At 49.4% G+C, this 15,986-nt stretch overlaps 5 protein-coding genes across 5 annotated transcripts; 1 reads left to right on the top strand and 4 right to left on the bottom strand.

The window, feature by feature from the left end:
- Positions 1 to 281: 281 nt before the first annotated feature.
- Positions 282 to 926, top strand: N7496_002908 (uncharacterized protein; the record flags this gene model as incomplete). Its single annotated transcript, XM_056695839.1, has 1 exon — positions 282 to 926. One exon carries the CDS (start codon positions 282 to 284, stop codon positions 924 to 926), a length of 645 nt encoding a protein of 214 aa, XP_056558051.1.
- Positions 927 to 976: 50 nt separating this feature from the next.
- On the bottom strand, positions 977 to 3,090 carry N7496_002907 (glycoside hydrolase family 2 protein; the record flags this gene model as incomplete). The annotated part of the gene is made up of 3 exons (XM_056695838.1): positions 977 to 1,151; positions 1,217 to 1,633; positions 1,685 to 3,090. The coding sequence occupies 3 exons, from the start codon at positions 3,088 to 3,090 to the stop codon at positions 977 to 979; spliced, it is 1,998 nt and encodes a 665-aa protein (XP_056558050.1).
- Positions 3,091 to 3,947: 857 nt separating this feature from the next.
- N7496_002906 (KH domain protein) lies at positions 3,948 to 7,257 on the bottom strand (the record flags this gene model as incomplete). The annotated part of the gene is made up of 5 exons (XM_056695837.1): positions 3,948 to 5,377; positions 5,441 to 5,765; positions 5,821 to 6,282; positions 6,345 to 6,626; positions 6,739 to 7,257. The coding sequence occupies 5 exons, from the start codon at positions 7,255 to 7,257 to the stop codon at positions 3,948 to 3,950; spliced, it is 3,018 nt and encodes a 1,005-aa protein (XP_056558049.1).
- Positions 7,258 to 11,241: 3,984 nt separating this feature from the next.
- On the bottom strand, positions 11,242 to 12,457 carry N7496_002905 (aspartate aminotransferase; the record flags this gene model as incomplete). Its single annotated transcript, XM_056695836.1, has 2 exons — positions 11,242 to 11,938; positions 11,997 to 12,457. Coding segments are annotated over 2 exons (1,158 nt in total), but the record flags the coding sequence as incomplete, so codon positions are not given.
- Positions 12,458 to 13,844: 1,387 nt separating this feature from the next.
- Positions 13,845 to 15,697, bottom strand: N7496_002904 (basic helix-loop-helix domain-containing protein; the record flags this gene model as incomplete). The annotated part of the gene is given in 6 exon segments (XM_056695835.1): positions 13,845 to 14,278; positions 14,411 to 14,500; positions 14,568 to 14,620; positions 14,748 to 15,118; positions 15,321 to 15,646; positions 15,664 to 15,697. The coding sequence occupies 6 exon segments, from the start codon at positions 15,695 to 15,697 to the stop codon at positions 13,845 to 13,847; spliced, it is 1,308 nt and encodes a 435-aa protein (XP_056558047.1).
- Between the last annotated feature and the right edge of the window lie 289 nt (positions 15,698 to 15,986).

Genomic DNA, 15,986 nt, shown 5'->3' with positions numbered 1-15,986 from the left:
TACAGTACATAGTAATAGGGCCCTACATATTAGAGATCTGAAGGAGAGATTGGCTGTCTTCAGAGAACCCCACTACAACCCCGCTCCACGTATTCCACCGAGTTGGTTTATTTCTCATTCTCTCCTTCTTACCGGTTGGATCTATAAGGATTCATTGACCCAATTTCGATTCTGTCCCTCGTGGATCTGTGCCTTAAGTGAGTCATAGAGATACAATATTTCATGTTATTAATACTGATTGATATAGACAATTACTGGTATCCATCCATACCTTCTTCATCATGTCACAGGTCCAATCAACAAGATGGCTTCCATCCTATCTAAACTCTCTGTATCACTGGCTTAAGTGGACGGAACCGACATGGGGCTTCACAATTTACCGCACAACCTACACCCCACGATCTGAAGCTACTTTCCCCGCGATAGTCGACTTGATCACGGCATACGTTAATAAGGACTTGTATAAGGATCATGAAACTCTGCTCAAGAAAAGTCGTAGTGCAAATGAAGTCGAAATAGCTATCTTCGATGAAATGTGGGCTAAGTACGAGCCACGTGTTATCGAAGATGCTGCCCAATTCGATGGAGTATCAATTAAACAGGTCCGGTCTCACTTTGAAGCCTGGGCGAATAATCGTGATATGGCCGATAGGTTTCCTAGTTACCGAATGTTCATCGTTATCGACGAGGAGAGTCTTCAGTCCTTACACGACGCTCCAGTTCCCGAAGACAGTCCTCCTGGATCGAAGGACCGGTTCAATCACTATATAAAACTTGTTGAGGCATGGCAAGAGCCAGAATACCCATTCATAGGCTGGATGAAATGTTCTCTGAAGGGGCTTTGGGATGTCTGGCGGAATATGCAGGATGGGGATTACATGCGGAAAAGTTATGCGCTCATTTGTCAGTACCGTGACGTTTATTGAGCTTCCTTTCTCGGGACTTCCATAACCTAGGTTGCTGTCTCAGGCAACAATCACGATCGATGCAGAGAATGCAACAATTTCCGGAACCCCTTCGGGGCATGTGACTGAACATGCTGATAATAATAATCCTCGGCAGCATCCATGATAGCCTTAACTTTCTCAACGGGGACCTTTGCCTTGCGATCATACGTGTACAGCCCATTAACCTCCTGTTCAATATCACATCTAAATACCACACAGTTAACAAACTAGACATCCTCTTCCACCTCGAAGATCAGAATCAAACTTACAGCTGTGTGTAGACCAGTCCACACGTATGACCGCCCTTGACAATAGCCATGACCAGCTTCTCGAATCTCTTCAAGAAATCATCAACGTCTGTCGCGGTGGTATACCCCCAATCACGCTCTCCGGCCTGAGTATCCTTCGGCGGTGCGATATTCACGCCGCCGAATTCGGTGCAGATCACGGGTGCCCCAGCTTTATGCTGAGCGCCGGAGTCGACGAGTGTGTGCCCCGAGAAACCGGAGTAGATGGGCTTTGTGAACATCTCGCGGCCGGCCTTTTGGCCGAGGATCCCGTTTTCCATTTTGGAGCATGTCTCTGTTAAATCGTGGGAGTCGGCGTAGTCGTGGTATGTGGTTAGATCTGTGAGGACATGTTCCCAGCCGCAGTTATCGTTGATGGGTCGGCTGGGGTCCAGTGTCCTGTTTTTGCTGTGTTAGCGATCTCCGTTTCAGAAGGTATGACAGTCTTACTTGGTCAGATAGTACAGCGAGCGAATATGATCCCGCTGGTCGATATTGTCCTTCAACGAGGTGTAGGCCCAACTCTCGTTATTTGGCGTCCATGTAATAATACACGGATGATTGATATCCCTTTTCACAGCCTCGGCCCACTCAGCATTCATCCGCTCGATGTAATCGCTTCCAAACTCGTAGGCATTAGCCATCTCGCCCCAGACGAGATATCCTAGCCGATCAGCCCAATAGTGGAAACGAGGGTCTTCCACTTTCTGGTGCTTCCGGCATCCGTTGAAGCCCATGTCCTTCGCCATGATGATGTCGGCTTTCAATGCCTCGGAGGAAGGAGGTGTCATTCCTGTCTCGGGCCAGTAGCCTTGATCTAGGAATAACATTTGGAATAGCGGCTTGCCGTTCAATCGGAAGGTACCGTCACCGGTCTGCCAGGATAGACTGCGCATGCCAGTGGTGGTCTCGATTTCATCGACAACCTCGCCAGAGGCATCGTACAGACGGAGAACCAAATCATACAAAATAGGATGTTCAGGTGCCCAGAGAGCTACAGAATCGTGCCAGGCCCCTTCAATATGATATGGAGCTTTCTTCCGCAACTCACTCGCATGAGGTACTTTCATGCTCAAATCCAAAGCAGCCCAATCCCTCTCCGTTGGCAGCGCAACCTTGTTCTTACCAACAAGCACACCTTCGAGACTAGCCTGAATTTCAACATTGCAAGCAACCTGTGGTGACCTTCCGGACACAGCAATCCGCGCATGAAGCTCTCCGCGCTCGATATCATCAGACCGAAGAACGGTCCCGCCACTGCCACAACACAACCGCATAGCAGGTACACTCTCCATCCAAACAGACAACCAAATCCCACCCGTCGGCGTGTAAAAAATACTCTCCGACACAGGCTTCCAGTACTGTTTCCCACGCGGCTGCGCAAGATCATACGGCGAGTCTCTAACTCGCAGCGTTAACCGGGCGGATTTCGTTTCCGACGGGAAGGCATCCGTCACATCCAGGTCGAAGGGGACATGGCCGCCGCGATGACCACCGACAAATTGTCCATTCACCCAGACGGAACACTCATAGTCTACTGCGCCAAAGCGGAAGAGGAGTCTGTTTCCTTGAGCTTTTTCTGCATCGGTGCGGATATCGTCGATACGACGCTCGTACCACATTAACTCGTGGGCCTCGAAAAGATTGATTCCCGATGCTGGGGTTTGGAATGCGTAGGGTACTTTTATCTCGCGCTTAGGCTGATTTCTGTCTGTTTGCTCCGGGATGCCGTTGTTTTGCCACTTGTTGGACAGGCCAATGTTGGCGTCGTCGAAGATAAAGTCCCATGTGCCGTCGAGAGTGGCCCAGTTCAGGGCTTTGCGCTGGAAGTCAGGCCGTGGGTATGACGATGCCATCTTGATGAGTTAGTATTCTGACAGTAGGTTGTGCACAAGGAACTCTCCTGAATTTTGGTTGTAGTGCAATTGAGCAATGATCGTTGTATGTTGTGGTGGATGAACTATGAGAGTAGCGGGGGGTTGAGCCGCGACCCCACGTTGCTACGTCAGTGCGGAGATGGTCAGCTTACACGTCCGTGCAAGAACTAGACTAATAGACCGAGTAGATACGGGTCCAGCTCTAAGGAAATCTTATCGTCTCAAGTCAAGTCTTATTGATGGGGATATCAAAAAGGAGTAAACATCGACACAAAAACCCAAAATCGATCAAGGCAACTCCCGAGTCAATCGAAATCGCCGAAAACCAGACCGGTCAATGCCGGCGAGGGTATCATCATCTCAAGAGTGAGAATTCGAAAGACTCCAACACGTAAAACCCTCCTAGTTCCTCCCATGCACACCCGGAATCATCGACATCGCGACAAGTAAAAAAGAACAGGAAAAAGAGGAGAACCATCAAGAAAGAAATCGAGAGGAGATAACAAGAACAGAAAGGAGTATTGTGTGTTTTTTTCTCCCCTCCTTATAAGATAAAAAGATGAGAAAAGAGAATAAGCACAAAGACAAAACAGTAACGACGAAAATCCGCTCTATCTCACGCGGATTTCTTTGGATATCTCTCGTTTTTCTTTTCTGACGCCCTCATTGCTTGCGTTTCCGTGGTATCAATCAACTTGAAAAACAAAAAAAAAGACAGAAAATCAATCGAACAAAAAGACGAAAGACAAGAGACAGGTCAAAAACCGAGACACGCTGGAAACAAATCAAAATCAACCAAAAGGGTATACTGCTGCTTGTAAATGGATATTTTGGGTTTAACGCGGTGGCCCAATCGGGGCCGGGTATCCAGAAGTAGAATTCGAAGTGCTAGGGCGACCACTGTCAAAAGAGGCGCGCGGGTCATGCTTGGGTGTCATGTCCCCGGGCGCCGTACCGAAAGGAAACTTGGTGTCGAAGCGCGCGGGCCAGCCATTGTTGCTGCTGCTGCTCTTGTGGCTGTGCGAGCTGCCGAGAACGGGCACATCGTCCTCGGGCAGGTTCACCCCGGAGTCGTTCCAGGGGTTGCGGTAGCCACTATCCCGCGACTCCATCGAGACGAGCGAGGCCTTCGAGGCGTTGCTCGAGGCATGCTTGAAGAAGGAGCCGGGGGACGCCGAGTGGTTCTTGCGCCCGATAAAGGACGAGAAGGACGAAATGCTACCCGGCTTGCGCAGACGCTCAAAGATTGAGCCGCGCTCGCTAGTCTCATCAGCGAAGCTGGGTCGAGTGGGAGAGTCCGTCACAAGAGGGGCGGGAGCGTGCTGCAACAGCTTCGAGTCGAAGAAGGGAAGTGACTCCTCGAACGAGTCCGATTTGGGGCGAGGAATAGCACCCTTGACGGTGTTGGCGTCGAGGCCATGAGCGACGAGGCGGGAGATCAGGAAGTCAATGGCGTCTTTAAGACCACCCGCATTGTTGCGAGTGTAGCCAAGCACGACGCGATCTTCCGGAGCGGGCTCGGGGGAGGATGAGCCCTCCTCCTTAGGAGTGGGAAGATCAGCAGCGGTGTCGACATTGATGTCAACTTCATACTGCTCCTTGAGCTTGGTCCGAACGTCCGCGACAAAGTCCGGCGACTTGAAGTACTCCTGAAGCTCCGAGGAGCTTTGGAAGTGCAGCTCGTGACTTTCCGGAACCATGCCGAGGAGAGCATCAACAGCCTGGGGCACCTGGTACTCCGGACCGGAGATGGTAACGACATCGCTGGCAAGCTCGGTGCTGGGGAACTCGATCTTGCAGTTCCACTTCTTCTCCAGCTCGTCGATCTCGGTCATGCGAGCCAAGAGCTCACGATGGTAGAGGCGGTTGATGACGACTCGCTCGGAGACATACTCGGCGTCAACCTTCTCGACCATGTCCATGATCTCCTGCTTCACCAGGTCCAAGCTCTGGGCATTGCGGGCCGGGGTCCGACAGATGACATTGTCAACCTTGATGTCGTCATCCTCCTTGCCCATTCCACCGCGGTCCATGGCATTGGAGAACTTGACAAATACCGAGTACTTCTTCATGATCCGCTGGATGTGCTGTCCACCAATGCCGATAATCCGCTTGTGGTACTGGTCCGGAACATGGAATGAGATGGAGGCGGGCATCTCCTGCTCAACAAGATCCAATCCGTTCTTGGTAGAGTCGTACTGGTTCCCGCACACGTCGATGTAGAAGTTGTACTCATTGAAGCCGTCAAAGATAATTTGAACGTTGCCTACCCGTTTGTTAATGGCTGATGGTAAACATTAATGGCGAATACGAAGATGGGGTAACTCACTCTGGCCCATGATCTTGTTGATCTTGCCGTTCTTCTTGCCACTGACAAATTCCTTGTGCTCGTTGGCGAGCTCGATCTTGACTCGCATCTGGTATTGGCTGCGAGTGACGAAAGGGATCTGATTCACGACAGTCATGGCAGCCTTGACCGCATCGTCGGATCCATTGATGGTGAACGTCAGGTTATCAAAGCTGACCTCTGCCTCGGAGTTGGTGCAGATATCCGAGAGCATGGAACGGATGTCAGCGGTTGAAGGGGCTCGAATGCCACCTTGGGCAGGGTCGGGCATGAGGATCCACCAAGAGGCGCTGTAGAATTGACCGGCCTGGAATATGCGTTAGTTGCGATTCGTCCAACCCCATGCCTTGAGTGCTTCATACCAGAGCCATGATCTCCCGGACGGTCCGCTCGACATGCAGAACCTCAGTGCCCTGAATCCGGACAAGCCCCCGCTGGCTGCCCAACTGTGGGAAAAGAACGTAGGAACCGTTCATTTCCATCACTTTGCGGACCTTATCCAAGCGATCGAGCAAGATGTTGTCGATCTTGCTGGAGTTGACAACGACATCCTTGACGTAGATTTTCACTCCCAAGACCAGTTCCCGCAACTTTTGCTTCGCACGAGCAATCTGCTCCGGTGTGTCTCCCGTGATATAGACTTCGTCTTCGCTTCGACGGCTCGCACCGGGAGGGGTATAACCGAAGATTCGGGGAAACGGAGGAGGGAAGTAGATGGCGGTGCCGGTAGCAGCTTCGATAAGCTTAATGTTTTTGCGAGTCCGTCCACAGACCAGGGTATGCATGGTCAGCTCCAGTTTGATGGCGTCCACATGGCGTTTCAGCTGAGGTTCTGCGTTAGCCCGGTTCCCGTCGAAATTATCCCGCACACTGAAGGGTGACCCACAATTTGATCGATCATGATCAGAACCCGTGTCTTTGCGTGCTCCGAGCTCTCCATGTCACCGTAGATAGCGACTCGGAAACGCTGCTCGAGTCCGTTATCAGATGCATAGCCGTAGGACGAGACGACTGCGCTGTCAGCGTCGTGGAGCTTGGGTGTCAGCAAGAAAATGTCGGTCCCGGTGTAGGCGGCCAAGGTGTCCATGTGCTCAAGCACGCTCGCTCGGATCCCCTTGGGAGATCCATCCATAATCAAGTGCATATCCACGTCGACGGTCGCGCATCGCTAATGTGAAGCGAAGAGTTAGCAAGGGATGTTCCAAGTCCTGCATGGTACGAGCCCACGGGACGAAGGACCAAGTTCCCGAGAAGGAGAGAAAAAAAATTCATCCACGTACCAACATGATCGGGGTCTCATTCAAGATCTTAGCCCGCATCTTCCGTACGGTCTCCCCATCACCGGTCACACAAACGTTGGTCACCAAGCCATTTGGCCGCCGTTGTAGCGAAGGCACTGCCTTGGGCTCTGAGGACGTGAGGGTAGCCTCAATACGACCAGCACTGCTTTCCGTAATCTGTCGGCATAACCTCCGTAGACCGTCGACATTGCTAGTGTGTACGGGTAGCTGGTGGACGGGGGTGCCCTCGGGGGTGCCTTCGGGGAAGGTCCAGCGCTGCAGGGCGTTGGGACTGGCGTGGAGGACATCCTCGACGTCGGGACCAGCCAACGTGGAGGAGAAGGGGACGTTGAAGGACAGGTTGACGGTCGGATCGATGCTCGTCGGCGGCGTCATAGGGGGCGCACCGTGTGGCCGGCGAAAGGTCATGTCGGTGTGTGGTCTGGACATCCCAAAGGTCGGCGTCATTCGTTCCCAACCATGACGGGCCTGGCCCGTGAAGTTGGAGATCTTGTGCATGACCAGAGGTCGAAAGGTAGGTTCTCTCACCCCGGGTCAAATGGCGGGGGGAAAGAAAGGAAGGGAGAGTGGGTGGGAGGGAGGAGAGGATGTTGGAGGAGTGGAAAGTTTGATTCCAAGGCTGCCGTTCACGACAGGGATAGGAATGGCCGCAGTTGTGGGCCTTTTCGGGAATGGTGGAAAACGAAGATCGATCGATTGGGGGGGGGAAGAGGGGAGGGGAGGGGGAACGGACCACAACAACTCGACCCGGAGAACAAAAGATCCAGCAGAAAAAGGGTATCACTCGAGAAGCAAAAAATCAGGGATGAGATCGATGGAGGAAGTGGCTCAATGGCCCCAAGCTGACGAAGGAAAAAGGAAGTGTCGTCAGTTCACGTTAGTTGTGCGGGTCATTTTTCAGAAGGGGGAGAGGCAGAAAAGGCAGCGTACGGGAAGCGTTTGGCCACGGAATTGACCCAATCCAAGAGTATTCAACCTAACAGAAAATAAAGTAGTCAGATCCCAGTGGTGATATATTTCGTGTAAAATCAATATAGGAGAAGAGGAAAAATAGAGGCTGACAATAGGACGAGCTTAGTTTTCAGCTGATCGAGGTGTTCGGGTGTCATCTTAGGTACAGTACAAAAGATAGAAGAAATAGCCTAGCCAGACACGCTTTAACTTCCTCTCTAAAGATAGTTCAAGGTCTATCTTGAATTGTCTATCTAGATAGCCCAGGTAATATCTCTCGGTTCATCTTCCAGAGCATGGCTGTGGTTGAGGTTTCAAACTTATGAAAACTCCACTATATAATTAAGAGGATTACTGCGAGAGGGGCCATGACCTGAAGATGCAGCATTAGGAGTGGATAGTCAGGTCGAACTTTCATTCCAGGCACATCTAAAATAAGAGAATTGTGAGTACCGAGTAAAAGTCGAATAAGGTTGGCTCTAGAAGAAGACGAATGGAAGCAGATCTTGGTATGGTATTTTAGGGATTATAACGCTAGTTTGAAAGGACTAAAATCTATCTTATCACGAGAGTATTATCTTATTATCCTATCATTGACTTGAAAAGCTATTTTGCCTATTAACTTTGAAGGACCTAACGTGCTACATGCTACCATGATATTAGGTCTAGTTTTGAGATAAGCTCCTAGCATGAAGAGCTTGCCAAATTGAATGTAATGACTCTAGCAATACTGAAAGCGGCTTACACATAGAATAATTATGGATGTTTGACTGTAGTACGATAAGTAGCTAAAATAAATCTTGATGGTATTAGGGGTTAGTATTGGGGAAAACCACGCTCGAGACTACCACATCAGGTTGATTCCTAAGTATGATGGACCTCATGGGTAGTTGATAATCATGATGTCTAAGATAATCACTAAAGTTTCGAAGCCCAAACCATTCGTTGAGCATACTTTAAATCAAAGTACCTTATGGGTTACTTCTTCTGATGTCTATGCTTTGAAAGAATGATTGTGGAGCGGCTAATTCTATCGCTGATATGCTACGAGGACTGTGGTGCGAGCCGCTAGAATCTAGTTTCCCACGACAAACAGATTGTCCATTGGGGATCAATCACTTTCCCCTAGCTAAAGTAAGTCCTCAATACAGACCAAATAGTAGCTGCATAGTTATATGCTGAATGTTGAACAGTAGGTTCTAACAGTATCATGTTTACGTAATTTACTGGCAGAACCTAACTATTCGATGGTCCACTTCAGCTTATCCAATAACATCTAGTCTTGACCACTACTAACCACCACTAACTATTTGCTTAGAACTACAAGAAAAAAGACTGCACCTGGTCTGCACCTTATGGTTAGAGAATATAGGGATCAGCAGCACTGAAATATCCGAATTACTATAGTATTCGAGAATTTATTTTCAACTCTGAGCATATGGGGACTAAAAGGTACCTTTTGCTGCGTGAATTCAGTGTTCCCTCTCCAGTGACTCAGAGCACCGGTTCAAACATCTGACCATTGAGTCTGCTGTGTACATGGCTAGTAGCTCAATTTCTGTTATCAGGTAGCAAAATCGATTGCTGGACTCTCTTTTGCTCTCGATAAGATAGATGTTCAGTTCAACCCGCAATATCTGGCAAGTGCCAGGGCAGCATTCAGCCTTACCCGAGGAGAAAGGGGATAAGATGATCGACAGATATTTTACCCAGACTCCCCACAACAGTATTTCCCAGTAGTGGTGGAATGAGACGAGGCAATTTTTCTGAAGAGTAAGAATAACGATTCTTGTTGGAGGATAAGGTTGGACTACTATCGATACATATGCCCTGTAATTCCATTGACCGCCTTTCTCTCCGCTTGACACCTTGACACCTTGATGCCTTAGCCTACTGATGAGCTTCCCGTCTCCTATTTTCAAGTGCTGAATCCACAATTCAGCACTGCCTCGCTCGCGAAGAATGTGGCCAATCCGGGTCGCAAGGGCGCTTGGCAGGTCAGATCCCGGCCCTCCCGGGAGGCTCCACTGCTAAGCCAATAAGTATGGAGTCCTGCCCATCCAGGGCCATTCCTGCGCCAGCGCAGCGCCCGGGAGGAGTCGGATACCCTCATTCTGCATGGGCTGAAATTATGGCCAGATGCAGGATCTCCCAACGATGCCAGAACCAGGCATCCGGGGTGTGGGCTTGAGTCTAGTCACGCTAGTACACTTCATCCTCCCCCCGCCGATTCGGACACGGCCACCGAGCTGCGCTGCGGGCCCCGCGAAGCAAAGTTGGAGGCGTCAGCCCGGCATGTGGGTTTATCGATGGTGAGCTGTGGATGGTGGAAAGGAAGGGGGAGCTTCTCCCAAGCCGTTCCCTTTATCGATGCCTAGTGGCCGGCCTGATGTTGATCGTCCTCCTGTTGCTTTGTCCACTCGAGCGCCAGAAGTAAACTGTGTACGGAGTTGACTCTCGAATGAAGTATCGAGCTGGCCAGAACCTTTTGGCCCCAGAGACCCTCATAGTATTCGCACCATTTGGCCAATGGGATCCCGGGGATGTGCAGTAGCCCTCTTCCACTCCTCTCTCCACGGGGCACTTCCTCATTCAATAGTATGGTGCTGCAGCTGCAACAAAGGATCCCCGGCCCAACTTCGTTCTTCCCCAAGCGCCCATTGTAGGGCCTCGCGACTCTTCCAGGGCTGGTTGACGGGGACTGGCAACATGGCTGACCAGGTTCCCCGGCCAAAAAAGTGGTCGACGTCATTCTCTCGTATGGGTGGGTCACCAAACGCTCTTCACTTTCAGCTGGGAGAGGACTCGAAAACCCCCATCGAGACGAATCCTTCCGACTGGACGGACCATGTCGCTTTGAAAGTTGGGCTGCGCTGCTTTACCTTCGTGGTGCCCCTCCAAAAAGTGGCACCGACTTTGCAGAATGCGTACTGGTCACACTTGGTGTCTCATGCAGGCCCCTCTACCTTGTCATCCATAGCATTGCCAGAGTCTACCCTTTCGAACCTTGGATTACCTTTCGCTAGGTAGTTGGTTTGAATCAACTCTATGATATTCCCGAGGTATCTCTTGTCGTCGGCCATTGGAAAGCCCAGTAGGTTCATAGCCGACATATACTATGCTGATTGCCGGCTTCACTTTAACAACTGTGCGTGTTAAAACATACACCACTCCGAGATGTCTCAGATATCCTATCTAGTATATGAAGAGAATTTCACCTCATCAAAGAATTCACATACTATATACGAGAATTGTAGCTAGTTCCACAACCTCGACTATAAACCAGGTGGAGTGTGGCCTGAGGCCACCACGTGGGCTCTGCATCCATACAAGACTCTGGAGAATACCCGAATGGCTCCATCTACTTGCAATATCTGGCACACCACACTAAAATAGATGCCAATCGCAGAAGTAGTCTCTTACTTCCAAGTTTTCAACCAAGGAAAATGTCAATTTACCACCGTTTATTGGCCCGAATTCAACCGAATTAGACGTGCCCTGTTTAAAGCTGATCATTCCAGACTCGACAGGCTAAGAGCGATCAAGATACTTGCCCCAAATCTGGAGTGCCCGCTCAAATTTCTCCGGCGCAACTGCAAATCCCACACGAATATACCCCTTAAAGTCATTATCTCCCTCCGTACCAAAGGTCTTCCCCCCGGGCACGAGTAGCAAGCCCGTCTCCTTAAGAAGGCCCTCGCAGTACAACGCATCATCCAAAGGCAGACCAGTCCGCTCTTCGACGATGCGCACAAACGCCATCGAAGCACCAGTAGGCTTCACCCAGCGCAGCCGATTAGGATAACGAGCGATGAACTTTTCAAGCGAGGCGAGATTGATACTGGAGATTTCCCAAGAACGGCCTAGAGGCCCGTCTTTCTTGCCCAGCCCCAAGGCAAAAGTTGCGATATCCTGGTCTACCTGCGAGACTGAAAGGGTTGTATAATCCCTTGCTAGGGTTATCTGTTCCATGATCTCGGGATTGGGCGATATGGCCCATCCAATGCGGATGCCTGGCAAGGCATAGGCTTTTGATAAGCTGCTGACGGCAATGATGTTTTTGCATTGCTTTGCAAAGCTGATGATGGACGGTGGTGTAGATTCGGTATGGAACAGTGGACGGAACACTTCATCGCTGAAAATTATAATGTTACGTTCAGTAGCAAAGGACACCAAGCCCTCGAGGACGGCTTGGGGAATTGATGCGCCGGTTGGATTGTTTGGATTGCTGTTTTTATCAATATTTAGCATTCCGTCTATGCCTCTGGAGAGTATGATAGAAGTACTTGATAATGATCATTTTGGTACTCTCTCTAACCAGCGAAGAGAGATCCTCGAGATCAGGAATCCATCCTTTTTCCGCATGTGTGCACCAGAGCGACACGTCCGCACCTACACGGCGGGGGACCTCGTAGAGCTGTTGATACGTGGGATACTGACAAATAACATGATCTCCTGGACCTAGAAGAGTATCAAGAACGATGAAATTTGCAGCAATAGCTCCCTGCGTGACGGTCAATGATAGCTGTTCTGGAACATCTTCAGAGTGATATTGGGAGAGAATCCTGTCTCTTAGCCCGGGGCTTCCCAGAACAGAGCCATAACTGAGTGGTTCAGCTTCCTTGATGGGCTTAGGAATTGAACTATCTCCTGCAGATAATCTTGCTAGTTCTTGGAGAGAAAGAGGCTCCACATTGGTGCCTGCTCGCAAGTTAGTCAGGCCACCCGAGGAGGGAACGTGGAGGTATACTATGCAAAGACTCTTTGGCAAGTGGCTAAAGCCTCTAGTAAGTCCAAGAATTGGCTTAATTTGGAGTATTTGGGCTACGAACCTTGAACTGACGAACTATGACCAACAGATTAGGATGTCAGCGAGGCTTGTGGCAGATGTATTGTTCGCCGTTGAAAGATCGATGTACATACCCCAGTTGTCGAGAACAAACGGTTTTACTAGCACCATTTTGGTTCTATAGAAATTTGAGACAGATCCGCCTCGAGAATGGCTTGGATTTTGATGGACGTTGTTGTGATCGAAGCTCGTGACTCACAGGCGCACTCAGGCCTCCCAAAGACTAGGATAAAGTGACTAACTGCATCGCCCCCACGCCATTGGACAGGCTAACATTGACGGGGAGCGTCGTGATGAAGAATGTCAGCTAGAATAGATTCGGTTTTAGATCAATAGCTAAATACTAGCGTGCATGTCGATATCTTTACCAACAAGACCCTCCGTCAATACACTATCGATCCTTTTAACAGTCAACTCTCGACCTGTATTGGATCGGTTCATTGCACTCTTTAAGCACCAATTTACTACTAGCCAGATATAGAAACGAGACTTCCCTCGAGAGACCCATTCCAAGTTCATGTGGCAGATTGCGTCTTCATACATAAAACCCCTGGGACACGTCTATAGTAGCATACAAAACGATGAAATCAACAAGATAGATGTCCACAGCCTTAGCCCATCATCCCTTCATATCCCTACCGTGATCAAACTTGGTATGTCCATGTCGATTTCATTTTGCGTGAGATTTGTCCATTGCTTCAACGCATTCTCCAAACTACTCGGCCATGAATCCGTAAAGACATCCGAGTATTTTTTGCTTGACACCCGAAGTGGGAAATTTTTGGGTTTGATGCCTTTGCGCGTACCCTGACGGTTGTGACGATGTGCCACTTTATTCTCCCTTGCAACCAAGCTACATGCATCTACCCCGGTTGCTGCATTGACCAGTGGTTCTGGTGATGATACTATGCCCTTCGCAAAATGGCTCTGGTTTGATGAAACCGTTTCCTTTTCATACAAGGCTTGACTTGTCTCCGCTTTGCATGGCTCGTGGTCGCCGGTTGAGGAGGGGTCTCGTGGCGGAGGTAACGCCTGATCAGATATCGCGTCTTGATCACATGGGGGCATCGGCTTTTCTGGCTTTCCAACTTTCAATTGTATTGGGTCGTCTAGAAGACACGCTAATTCCGTCAGCTGTTCTTCACCTGATGGATCAGTATGGCCATTCGTAGATGGTGCCAGTGGTGGTATGAGTCGCGATGCAACAGTTTCCGATGCACCTTCCTGCAGAGAAATCGTTGACTGTTAGCATTCACTTTGTCACTTAAGCAACTTAGATGCAATCTCATACAAGGTTTTGTTGCATCTCCCTGATATAATCAACTGCCATCTCCACGATTGTAGCCTTGCTACGCCCTCGGGCCATGGGGTCATCTTCGGCATTGCTCTTAGGGTTGACGCCAGAGATAGCTTTGTCTTTGACCAGCCGAGCCTGAACGAATTCAGATGGGATGAGTGACTCAATTTCTTTCAGCGCGGCGATGACACGATTTCGAGGCCCTTGTTTTGAAATCTCCAATTGGTCATGTTCAGAGCGCAGCTTAGCAGGCACATTTGTTTCCACGGAAGTTTCCACAGAAGTGTCAGATCCTTTGAGCGACAGCTGGAACTTCTTCATATAACCAACAGTCATCTCGAGTATGAATGTATTGTTGAACATCCGACCGATTTCCTTCTCTTTCTTACTAGTATTCACACCTAACGAGGCTTGCTTCTGGCCTTGTTGGTCCTAGATAAATATGGCCAGAATCAAAGCCCTCAATTCCTTGAGGGCGCAAGTGAAGCGACTGCGGTGGCTCTGTTCGGCAATTTTATGACTGGTTCTTTTAGAACTCAAGTCATTAGACGTACTTGTCGGGTAGGAGATGCCGGGTACCAGACTACCGTCGATAATATGCTCGTAGTTCGACTTAGATCTGAGTAACGTGTCTTGAGAGATATCTGTAAAGTGTATGGTTGTCAGCGGTTAAATATGAAGCTAGACATTCACACCAAGTATTTTACTTACTATCGCCATCATCCACAATTCGTTTCGGGAGATCGCGGGGGCTCATAGCAGGACTGCATAGAGGCGTGAAATATGACCCCGGAACCTCATTTTTTTGGGGGAATATTTCAGATAGACTTATGTAGTAAGTGTTAACATTGCTTCGGAATTAATGATTGCAGATGCTCATTCAATATATACGGGCGAAGAGAGATATTTGGAAGATCGCCTGTGGCCACGGGTTGGGAGACGATGGAGTCGTCAAAGATGGAATCTTCAAAACACTGGAAGATTGAAGGTCCGTAGTTGCGCTGAAAATGGACAATCTCGGTCGAGTGGACGTTCAACACACCGTCCCGAATTCGCGAGTGGCGACTCTTTTCGAGCTTGGATTTGCAACCGTCGATCTCGCGAAGCATGGCCTTGATAAGTGAATTATAGTCCTGTACCTCTTGATTTGCAGGATTCGAGGAGTTCTTCTGGGATGAAATAGCCGGCTCGGCTGTTTGGGACAGACTGGCAAGGCATACGGTAGGGTTCAAATTGGTCGTTTCGACGTGCTGAGGCTTTACCTGTGCCTTTTCTTTAAGCAGAGCTTCTATTAGATTACGTTGTTCATTCAACATTTCAGAGATATTATTGCTGCCCCAGGTTTCAATATTAGTCTTATAACACCCCTCAGATTGACACTCACTGTCGTATTTGACCAGCAAACATAATCACATTCAAGAGCAGAAGCATCGTCGACTTGAGCCTTTCGAGATTCCCTCTTACAAGATTCACGTCAGGCTCATTCAGAACATTGCGGAGTTTACTCGTCGCTTGCTGCCAGCGAGACTTGCCGAAAGCATGAGACTCATCGATCATAGTTTGGATTTGCAGCAGGACTTGTTCGCACTGCTTTAGCATCTGCTGCGCGGTGAGATGGCCTTCTGGTGAGCATAGTTTGGAGGTTTCATCTTGCTTGAGACTGTCTCCAAGCTTACGAAGAATGGCACATGTTAAAGCGACGTCGCTGGAGAGATGTTGAATGGCTTGGTTGGCATTTTGGATCTGGCGGTAGAAGGAGAATAACTTGACGGATAACTTGGTGCCTAGGTCTGCGATTGGATAATACTGGCTGCGATCCCCACAGCCTCCAGTCCGGACATGGTAGATTATGCATTATTGCCACAAGGACTCGAAAAAGAGCATGGCCGATGCAGGATCAATCGTAAGCAGGATATTGATATCTTAGGTGAAGCTGATGGCTATATCGATGGTACTCATGGTAGTGGTGGGGCTGTGCTGTGGAACTCAGCCCCATTGCCGCGTCTGAATGGTCAACTTGTACTCCGTAACTTACAACTAGAGTACCGTAGTGAATAATATGGAGACTTGTCAACATAAGTCCTTGGGAATAAACGTTGGGGTATCTCTTGCCATCTACATTATAATGAA

This window comes from Penicillium cataractarum (genome assembly GCF_028827025.1).
Source record: "Penicillium cataractarum strain IBT 29864 chromosome Unknown utg000002l, whole genome shotgun sequence".
In the NCBI taxonomy this organism is placed as follows: domain Eukaryota; kingdom Fungi; phylum Ascomycota; class Eurotiomycetes; order Eurotiales; family Aspergillaceae; genus Penicillium; species Penicillium cataractarum.
Note: the sequence above shows the minus strand (reverse complement) of the source record. Positions and strands in the feature narration are given on the sequence as shown.